The sequence below is a fragment of the Carlito syrichta genome, unplaced genomic scaffold (genome assembly GCF_000164805.1).
Source record: "Carlito syrichta isolate Samal-C Ts95f unplaced genomic scaffold, Tarsius_syrichta-2.0.1 Scaffold311903, whole genome shotgun sequence".
In the NCBI taxonomy this organism is placed as follows: domain Eukaryota; kingdom Metazoa; phylum Chordata; class Mammalia; order Primates; family Tarsiidae; genus Carlito; species Carlito syrichta.
In genome coordinates this window covers 17,573-28,220 of record NW_007255999.1, presented here as the reverse complement: position 1 = coordinate 28,220, position 10,648 = coordinate 17,573, and the positions used below count along the sequence as shown (strand labels likewise).

The 10,648-nt window shown below is 49.4% G+C and overlaps 1 protein-coding gene across 2 annotated transcripts in view; it reads right to left on the bottom strand.

The window, feature by feature from the left end:
• Positions 1–4,182: 4,182 nt before the first annotated feature.
• The window catches only part of UBA1 (ubiquitin like modifier activating enzyme 1), a 20,316-nt gene continuing 13,850 nt past the window's right edge, over positions 4,183–10,648 (bottom strand). For both annotated transcript variants that reach the window (XM_008069268.2, XM_021718180.1), the window contains exons 17-26: positions 10,312–10,376; positions 9,875–10,070; positions 8,764–8,838; positions 8,469–8,658; positions 7,183–7,271; positions 6,794–6,886; positions 6,474–6,665; positions 4,883–4,984; positions 4,677–4,777; positions 4,183–4,512 (exon numbers count right to left, since the gene is read on the bottom strand). In XM_008069268.2, the coding sequence (XP_008067459.1) occupies positions 4,377–4,512; positions 4,677–4,777; positions 4,883–4,984; positions 6,474–6,665; positions 6,794–6,886; positions 7,183–7,271; positions 8,469–8,658; positions 8,764–8,838; positions 9,875–10,070; positions 10,312–10,376 (1,239 nt within the window). In that variant the 3' untranslated portion in view covers positions 4,183–4,376. The remainder of the gene's footprint in view (positions 4,513–4,676; positions 4,778–4,882; positions 4,985–6,473; positions 6,666–6,793; positions 6,887–7,182; positions 7,272–8,468; positions 8,659–8,763; positions 8,839–9,874; positions 10,071–10,311; positions 10,377–10,648) is intronic.

Below are 10,648 nucleotides of genomic sequence, written 5' to 3'. Positions count from 1 at the left end.
CCACCCCTCCACCCCCATCCCTCCGCCTGGGTTTCATAGGTTTACACCGTCGTGAGAGTAGGGGCCCTCTCTTTTTGTTCTAAGCTTCTCTTTCTGGTCTAAGCTTCTCTTTCACTATAGGCCGATTATTCCGCAAGGTGATTGGTCAAAAGAGCGCTCAGTCGGGCTTCGTCCCGCCTTTAACCCCCCATCTTTTACAGCGGGCTTTTTGGGGGGCAGCCTAAACAGAGCAGAGGGGAAAGGCGGATCCTTAAGAGGGTCGGGCTCGTTTACTGCGCATGCTTGGAACTTTGGGTGAGCCGGGGCCTCTCCTACCTCACGCGGTTACTTGCGTGTGTGCTCCCTGAATTGGGTTTCCTGCCACCTTTCAACTACCTCTTCTTGCCTGCCACAGCTCCGCCCACGGCTCCCCTGACTCTGCGATTTTATTTCCATTTTATTTATTGTGTGCCTGTTGTGTGCCAAGCACTGCCAGGCAGACCTAATTCCTCGCTCCTCTCTGCCTGGAAAACTACACTATCAAGTCCAGCTCAGAAGGCTGCAGCCTTGCAGGTCTTCCGGAACATCCTTACATTGCATCCCTGTTCAAAGGCAGCCTCCCTGCCTCTTCTAGGCCTCTCTTAATGGAAGCCTTGGTCACACCAGTTAGGATTTTAGGTAAAGTTTGTATTAGGATTACCTGGGCTATGATAGGAGTGGAAATATTTGACAAAGACAAAAGTGCTCGCCGTGGCCTAGATAATCAGGTCCATCACTTACCTAACCTCACCCACCCTTTTTTCTCCTCCTTCTTAGCTGTTCCTGAATAAAGCAGGCACGATCCAGCCTCAGGGACTTTGCACTAGCTCTTTTCCCTGGAACGTTTTTGCCCCATGCCTCATTCCCTCACTTCCAAGTGCTTGCTTCAAAGTTACCTTCTCTCCGGATCCTTCCCCGACTACCCTATTTAAAAATTACTACCTGCACCACCATCATTCCAGATCGCCAAAACAGACAATATTCATCTGTTGAAAAGCACTGATCAATTTCTAACATAATTTCACTTATTGTGTTTATGGCCTATCATGGGTCTCATCCTAGCAGAACACAACAAACCCCAGGACAGGGATGTTTTATCCACTGCTGTGTCCCAAATGCCTAGAAAGTGCCTGGCACAGAGCACTCAACAAATGTCTGTTGAATGCCTGAATGGCAAATAGTTCCAGGCTGAGCCCTGGTTTCCCATTTGGCTGATGTTATAATAATGGTAGACAAACATGACAGAGAAGTAAAATGATATGGGATCTGACAAGTTCATGAACTTGCCAACGTGCACTTGTCGGCAGCACTGTATAAACAACCTGGTATGGTTTTATAACCTTGGTATATCAATGTCTTACAGCTGTGTTCACGTGGATGTGTGGTGGTGTCTTGCTGGGTAGCATTCATTGTTGTTGCACATTTTTGTGTGCCATTACGAGAATGTCAGAGATTGAATTAGTGCAATGAACAAATGTTACATTTCTTGTTAAACTTGGCAAGAGTGGAAGTGAAATCAGGGACATGTTAGTCCAAGTTTATGGGGATAATGCAATGAAGAAGACGGCAGTGTACAAATGGATTAAACGCTTTTCTGAGGGGAGAAAAAGTGTCACTGATGAAGAGCAGTCAGGACAGTAACAAGCAGAACTGATGAAAACATTGCAAAACCTTATCCAATTTGCACCAAATCGTCAGCTGACTGTGAGGAGTATGGCAGACCAAAAAACATCGATAAACAGGAAAATCTTAACTGAAAACCTTGGCATGAGAAAGGTGTGTGCAAAATGGTCCTGAAGGAGCTCTTGCTTCATGACAATGTACCAGCTCACACTGGCACTGCACCAGCACTGTGAGGGAGTTTTTAGCCAGTAAAAAAATAACTGGGCTGGCTCCATGGCTCAGCCTGTAATCCCAGCACTTTGGGAAGCTGATGCAAGTGGATTGCCTGAGCCTGCAGGTTCGAGACCAGCCCGGGCAACTTGGTGAGACCTGTCTCTACAATAAATCAAAAATCAGTCGGGCATGGTAGTGCACGCCTGTAGTTCCGGCTACTTGGAAGGCTGAGGCAGAAGGATCGCCAGAGCCCAGCAGGTCGAGGCTGCGGTGGCCGGGAGCATGCTACTGCACTCCAGCCTGGACGCCAATGAGACTCCAACTCAAAATAAATAAATAAATAAAATAACTGTATTGGAATACCCTCCCTACTCACCTGATCTGGCTCCCAATGACTTTTTTCTTCACCCGAAAGGAAATATTGAGAGTTCCAAAATTGCTGTGATGAGTGTACTAGGCACTGGCATCGGTGCATTGTTTCCCAAGGGCAGTACTTTGAAGGTGACTGTAGTGATATTCAGCAATGAGGTATGTGGCACTTTTTCTAGGACGAGTTCGTGAACTTGTCAGACCTCATATGCATATGGGGGGAACAAATAGGATGCAACCAGGATTCATGGGTGCCTCAAGCTCGTTTTGATGGAGACAAGTGCCAGGTACAAACAAGATTATCAAGGAGATCCAGCAGCTGTGGTGAAGAAAGAAAAGTATCTGGAAAAGCAGATACTGGAGGAGGTATCCGTGAAGGAGTAGGGATAGTGGAGAAAGGCAGAGGAATAGAGTTGTGGGTAAGTATCAGCTGCTGTGATGGTAGGCAGAGGTGTGGAGTATCTGGTATACTCTGGAATAATGGGAAAGAAGCCGGGCTCAGTGGCTCAGCCTGTAATCCTGCGCCTTGGGAGTTTGAGGTGAGTGAACTGCCTGAGCCCGCGGGTTCGAGACCCGCCTGGGCAACTTGGTGAGACCTCATCTCTACAGTAAATTAAAAAAAATTAGCCGGGTGTGGTAGCGTGCGCCTGTAGTTCCAGCTACTTCGAAGGCTAAGGCCGAAGGATGGCCGGAGCCCAGCAGGTCGAGGCTGCGGTGGCCGGGAGTGGCCACTGTACTCCAGTCTGGGCGACAGAGTGAGACTCCGACTCAAAAAAAAATAATGGGAAAGAGCCTGTGGTGGGAAAACCTCTCTACTTGACCTACAGCCAACATCAACACTAGATACAAGAGGTAAAGTGCCTCTGTCCCCGATGTCCTAGTGGGGACTAAGAAGGAACTATAGAAGGATGAGGTCACTCAAATCAAGAACAGCACAGAAAAGACTTTCAGGAGGAAGAGGTGGATAAGGACATATAACTGAGCCTGGGGCCTGAAACTGGCCCAGAAAGCAGAAGATGTGGGCACAGGCTATGATGGGAACCAGGCCAGATACAAGAACAGGCTGAGCTATTCCAGACACTCAGGTTTGAGCAGAGAAATGAGATAGGATAGAGATATTGGTATTTGATTAGGTGAAGGACAGAGGTATGAATAGTATCCTTAGGCACCAAGAACCAGTACAATGGAGGGAGGCACAAATGTGGTAGTGGCCAGCCAGATTGGTGCTATAAAGTTTAGCACTCAGCCAAGGCTAAGCACGGAACACGGCAGCTCTGTAGTCCTGGAGTGAGCCTCCTGCTACCTGCTCCAAGTTAAGAAACATCCTTCAGTCCCCACAGCCAGCTCTCTTCTCCACAGTAGGAGGCGTGAAGACCCTTAAGGGGACTACAAACAAACCTGGGGCCGAGGGGGACAAAGAGAGGCAGAAAAAGGGTCTTTTCCTCTACAGATGTTCTTGGCCAAATATTTCCATTAAAACTGCATAGCCTGCCTGAAGGCACTGGCATTCTTCAGGCCAGTAGAGAGCTGTTTGAGACCCCCTGCAGCATGAAGTTAAACTAAGCACCACAGGTTCCTGGTCCCAGGAACCATGACTGTACACAGGCTTGTCCAGGGTCTAAGTGCTTCAAGCTCACATGGTAAGGGATCTGTGCCAAGAACATAAGGCATGCTTGACCACATCATGGCAGTCTGGTCACCATGACTTTCCTCTTCACAGAGCTGGGAGGTAGGACATGAAGAAGGCAAGATTTTAACCCAACTCAATAACATCACATGGACACAGGTACCTGCTCTCTATGGCCTCACTAATGCCCCCATTTCTTCATAAGCAATTACCATATTTTCTCTGCCCCCGAAACTGTCTGCTGGGGCAAGGCTGAGCCCTTTGGGTTACCATCTGAACCAGACAGCTCTAGGAAGCCCCTTCCTTCCCTGGATCCAGCAGGGCAGGCCACATGGGGATTAATAATTCTTTATTAGGATTCAGGTTCCAAACAAGGTAGAAAGCAGCGGCAAGAGAGGTTCAGGTACGGGGATGATGAGGGAACACCAGGCTTGGCTAGCTGGGCCAGAAGCCAAAATGGGAGCCCTGGGCTGGAAGGGGTCTGGAGAGGGGTGGAGTGGGGCCAGCCTAGAGGAGCAGACAGGGGTCAACGGATGGTGTATCGTACATAGGGGACCTCGACATCCTCGCCGCTCTCGTCGTTGCAGCACAGCTCAAGCACCAGCGCCCGCACATGGCGGCCCAGCTTTCGCTTCGACACACGGCTTACAATCTCTGTCATCCTGGGGATGGGGGTGGAGGGTCAGGAAGGCAGAAAGCAAGAGTGGAAGGGCAGGTAGGTTGGCGCAGAGAAGGTAATGGACAGTGAACAGGAGTGGGGTACCTGGAAGATGAGGCTCCCCATCCCACACAGGGTGTCCCCCACCCTGCCCAGTGGCCAACTCACGGCTGATCCAACCGTTCCTTGAGCTTGGCGGCTGGCATGAAGAAGGAATACAGCATGGACACACCCTGGGACAGCATGGTGATCTCTAACTTGTGCTCTGTCTGGAGAGAGAGGGAGGGGGAACAGCAGTGTCATGGGGTACACAGGCCAGTAAGTCACCTTGCACGCTTCATCCTCCAGGTGGGATGAGTGAGGAGGGGCTTTACCTTAAAGTAGTCGAGGAACTGTTTGAGGGTCATCTCCTCACCGTTAGACTGCAGCCCCTGCACCTCAAAGCGATCCCACAATGTCCACTCTTGGTTATAGTACTGCAGGACAAAGAAGAATTAATAGGATAGGGGCCACCCCAGAGTGTCCAGCCCATCTGTCACCATCCCCTCCACATTTTGCAGACATGTTAAGTCAGATCACAACTCTCTTTTGTTCAAAATCCTCATGGTTCCCATGTCACCCTAAGCACTGAACTCTTTATGACTGACAAGGCCCTATGCCACTGGAATCCTATTTTCTCATCTCCTACCCTCCTCATCCTGTCACTCACTCTGGTCTACCGATTGACTTTTTTATTTTTGAGGAGTCTCACTCTGTTGCCCAGGCTGGAGTGCAGTGGCATGCTCATGGCCACTGCAGCCCTGACCTGCTGGTCTCAGGGGATCCTTCTGCCTCAGCCTTCCAAGTAGCTGGAACCACAGGCATGCGCCACCATGCCCAGCTAATGTTTTGATTTATTGTAGAGATAAGGTCTTGCCAAATTACTCAGGCTGGTCTCAACCCCCGGACTCAGGCAATCCTCTTGTCTGTCTCTGCCTCCCAAAGTGTTGGGACTACAGGTGTGAGCCACTGGAGCCCGGCTCTACTAACTTTTTTTTGAGTTGGGAGTCTCACTCTGTCACCCAGGCTGGAGTGCAGTGGCATGCTCACAGCCACTGCAGCCTCGACCTGTGGGCTCAGGTGATCCTTCCGCCTCAGCCTTCCAAGTAGCTGGAACTACAGGCATGTACCACCATGCCCAGCTAATTTTTTGATTTATTGTAGAGATGAGGTCTCGCCAAGTTGCTCAGGCAGTCCTCTCACCTTGGCCTCCCAAAGTGCTGGGATTATAGGCGTGAGCCACCGTGCCTGGCATACTGACTTTTTATTCCTCCAACAAGCCAGGTACACCCCTACCTCAGTACGCTTGCAGGGACTGATCCCTTTGCCTGTAATGTTCCCCTACCCACCTACCCACCACCCAAGCTTGCATGGCTTGTCCCCTCATCTCCTCCGAGTCTGAACTCAAATGTCATCTTTTTAGCAAGGACTTTTCTGACCATCTCACACTTAAAGTCCCAAACCCATCTGCTCACCCTCTGGTAGGTCTCAGGTCCTACTTAAATCCTTTTTTGGTTCCGAAATCATAGAACATGTTATTTATGTAATCTATTTGATGAATATTTATTGAAGACCTACTTTGTGAAAGTTACTCTTCTAGGTTATAGAGTACCTGCACAAAGTAGGTCCTCAATAAATATTTGAGTGAATAAATAAAGCAAGTAACACACGTAGCATAAAACACCAATAAGTGTTTTCTATTATTGTGTAGTAATTAATCATCTTCCAGGGCACAATTCAAATATCTCATGTTTTCACAAGTACTCAAACAAAGTGATTAATGAATAAAGAACAAGGAATGCACAAGAAGAGAAGGTACACAAACAGAAACCCTCACCCGGTGATAGGATATGATGCAAACTAGAACCAGATGTAGAGATACACCCCACCCCACCCACAAACCTACCTCCTGATATAGGTCCCTACCTGGTGACGTGGTGCAGCAAGGGGTTCAGAGAAACCGAAGAAAGGCAGGGCCAAGTTGAGAAAACCATTCTTGTAGGAGTCAAGCTGTCGGTGCCCCTGCACTACCTTGTACAGCTCCAGACATACGAGACCAACCACGGCTGCTGTGGTCGTGGCAATAGCAGGGATGATCTTCCCTGCAATTAGCTTGCTCTATGAGATAGCATAGAACAAAGGAAGGTGGTAGTTAAATTATAAGTGTCAGGGTCTACAGAGGGGTGCAAACATGGGGAACTCAAATCTGGGGATGAGGTGGCACACCAGATGTAGATTCCCCTCACCTTATGCCGGTCTGCAGGGGGAATGTCATAGTTTTCTGCCCGGAGGTTGGATGCAGCCACGATGAAATCCATATGGAAATTGCTGTCATCATCCTGTTATGAGAAGGGAGGGTGTAAAGACAGTGGGGAGAGGATCAGATGAGGAAGACACTTCCTGGCCTCTAGGAACACAAGTATATAAGTATTCCCCACTGCAACTACTTGCTGGACTCCCCCAGATCACAAAGAAATAACTGGAAACACCTATCTATTCAGAGTTGCGTGGCAGGCCAATAATCTAATTCCCACAAATGCCTGGGGCTGGCTCCAGATACCCAGAGACCTGTTTTCTCCAGCCCATTCGCGATCAGCCCATCCCCCTGCCTTGCCATGGGCCCCCCACCCAGCACCTTCTCAAAGTCGATGGGGTACATCTTGAATCCAGGGAGCTTGTCTGGGCTGGGAAGAGTGGCCTTGAGCTCCTCTAGACGGCTGTCATCTGCATGAAGAGAAGGACACTGTCAGTCCTTCAGATTTCAGACCAGGGTCTCAGGTAGAAATGGGAGCCCAGGGTGGGGCAAAAGGTATTCAGGTAGAAAAGGATTTGGAAAAGAGAGAGATTCTGAGAGAGAAAAAGGAGCAAGGGAGAAAGGTAGAGCAAAACAGAGAATAAACCTGAAAAAGACAGAGAGAGAAACAGATGAGGATATCAAAAGACATCTCTTTAGAGACATTAATAAACTGAAATGAAGAAATTAGGAAAAAGTAGAGATGAAGAGATCAGGATGAAAGAGGTACAGATATTGAGAAAAAATGATGTAGAGAAAGACAGGAAAACATGGAAGAGGATGCAGGGAGGAAAGATGGGTGATAAGATACACAGAGGGGAAGCTGGGGGGAAATATACAAATACAGACATAGGGGAAAGATATGAAGGGGGAGAAGAAGATATAAAAAGGTAGCTACAGAAGATGAGACAGGTGGGAGAAGAAAGATAGAGGAAATATATGGAGGAGATTATGGGAGATGTGGAAGGAAAGACTGGAAAAAATACACAGAGAGGAATATGAAGGAGTAGATATTTTTTAAAAGATGATAGGGACATGGGAGATCTATGGAGAGCGAGATGGGGGAGATACATGGAAGGTCAACATAGGAGTTACAGAGCTACAGATGCATTAGATATACAGAAAGGAGAGGTGGGTAAATATGTGTGTGTGTGTGGGGGAGAGGTGTCAGTAAACTGCAGCCCCAAACTATGGAAGTGAAGATGCATACAGAGAAACATGGGGGTAAATGTATAGATGGGGAGCAGTCAGATCTAGAAGGAGATGAAGTGATATCAAGGTAGAGAAACCATTGCTGGAGCTCTCACCCCCTAGATAAACAGATCAAGAAGAAACAGGGGAAAGAACAAAACCAAGGCAAAAATATACAGAGCAAGAGAAACCAACAGCTAGTTCCCCTGAAGGCCAGAAAGTGGGGAGGGAGGGAGGTAGGGAGGGAGATAATTTGCCCCAATTGACCCCTCTTCATGTCACAGAGAAAGGAAGGCTCAAAGAAAGATGTGGAAAAGCCTTAGGCCTTGGGTCACAGAGCAGAGCAGAGCCAGGGGTAGAGGACTGGTGGGGAGGCTGGACTAGGCTGGGGACAAGTGGGGGTGGTGACTCCTGGCCAGCTGGCCAAACACCCTCACCAACAGAGGCATTGGCGCTCTGCAGCTCCTGGTCAGAAACATGGATCTTGACGCCAGACTTGGGGGTGAACTCGGGGACCTGCACAGACTGCAGGAGTGTGGCCACAGCAGCTCGGTCCTGAGAGCCTGTCAGCCCGTATGTCTGAGCAAACAAGTTGGCAGCAGCCATCACATAGTCCAGATGCAGGGGCTAGGAGAAGGCAGGGCAGGGAAGGATGAGCATATCAGCCCTCAAGTGGGGAGCTGCCACTTCCTCCCCACCCCTCGCCCTCCACCTGACCCCTGGCAGACTTACATTGTTGATATCAAAGGTGAGCGGGTGTGGACAACGTTTGGGCCCAGACCAGAAGGGGGCTCCTGAGCTTGTGAGCTAAAAGACAGAGAGATTTTTGAGGAGTGGGACCTGGAGGTGAAGGCCTGTCTGACAATCTTGACTCCTCATCTAGGCCAAGTGTACCCCCACTCACTATCCCTGTCTGGGCACTTGAAGGGGACTGGAGTTAATCACAAAAGACCCAGATCGTAAGGTCCTATAGATAGAAGTTCCAAGCTGGGTTGAACCAGAAATCTGGCTGAGAAACATTGACCAATTCCTGGGCGCTCATTTTGTGCTAGACAGCCATGTAACAAACTCTTATGGCTTGCCAGGCATTGTGCTAACTTAATATTAATACCAATTAATCAGCCAGGCTCGGAGGCTCAGCCTGTAATCCCGCGCCTTTGGGAGGCTGAGGTGAATGGATTGCCTGAGTCCACGGGTTCGAGACCCGCCTGGGCAACTTGGCGAGACCTCATCTCTACAATAAATCAAAAATCAGCCGGGCATGGTAGCGTGCGCCTGTAGTTCCGGCTACTTGGAAGGCTGAAGCGGAAGGATCACCGGAGCCCAGCACGTAGAGGCTGCGGTGGCTGGGAGCAGCCACTGCACTCTAGTCTGGGCGACAGAGTGAGACTCCAACTCAAAAAAAAAAATAAAAATAAACAAACAAAAAAACCAATTAATCTTCACAAAATCCCCATGAAGCAGATTACTATCATTTACGCTTCACAGATGAGGAGTCTAAAAAGTAATGTGACTTGCTCAAGTTAAATAGAGCTGGGATTTGAATCCACACTGATTCCTGTGCTCTGAGCTCCAGAATTTCTCCATAATCCCTAAAGCCTTGACTAAGAGTCAGATATAACTCAGCCCACACCACTGGTAAGGGAAATAGAAACCAAGCTTATTGCTCAAAGGAACAGGGATGGAAAAAGCAGGTCAGGCTTAATCACTGTTCTGAGATTTCCCCATGCCTCAGGACCCCGGCCACAGCTGAATAAGTGGGAGGAGCCACACTGAGAGCCCACAGCAGGCAGTCATTTCAGGGAATACATCCTGCCAAATGGACCCAGCAAGTAAGCATTACCTGGTCAGGAGGAAAGTTGTGCAGCAGCTGCCGGATGTTGTTTGAGTACTGTGTGTGCCAGTGGTGGCAGGCCCAGGTCACACAGTCAGCCCAGGTCTGTGGTCGCTGCAGCACCAAGCTGCGCTGCACGGCCTCTAGCACCTCCAGTGGCTGGGTGCCTGCCAGCCGCAGTGTCCGCTCCACAAACTTGGGATCTCTATCAGGAATCGGAGGAGGCAGAGGGGCAGGATTACACATCGGCCCCAGGAGTGGGCTCTAGGACAATCCCATTTTCTCCATGGAAAGCTAGTCCTGACTCCCAACAGTATGAGGCCCCATCATTCACTTGCTCGTGTGAAAAGCATGCCCAGAATGAGTGTTACAGTGGTGAGGAAAGCAGACGGGATGCCTTGGCTGGCAGGCAGGAGACAAGGTGAGACAGCATTTGAGTTACTCACGTGAGGTACTGGTTGACGTTTTCTGCTGGCTGCTTGAAGAGGCCTTCAAACTCATCTCGAGCCCACTGCAGACAGAGAAAACAGATCACACACAGTGATGGTTGGTAAAATGAGTTTCCACAGGCATTAGAAAGAACATCAGTGAATAAAGCAGCAGGAGGCACACAGCTGATATGGGAGCAGGGAAGCCCCCAACCACTGCTCCCCAAACTTCGCCATTCGCCTACCCTGAACACCTCAATCAAAAAACCAATCAAGGCAGGGCTCGGTGGCTCATCCTGTAATCCCGTGCCTTTGGGAGGCTGAGGGGAGTGGGTTGCCTGAGCCTGCGGGTTCA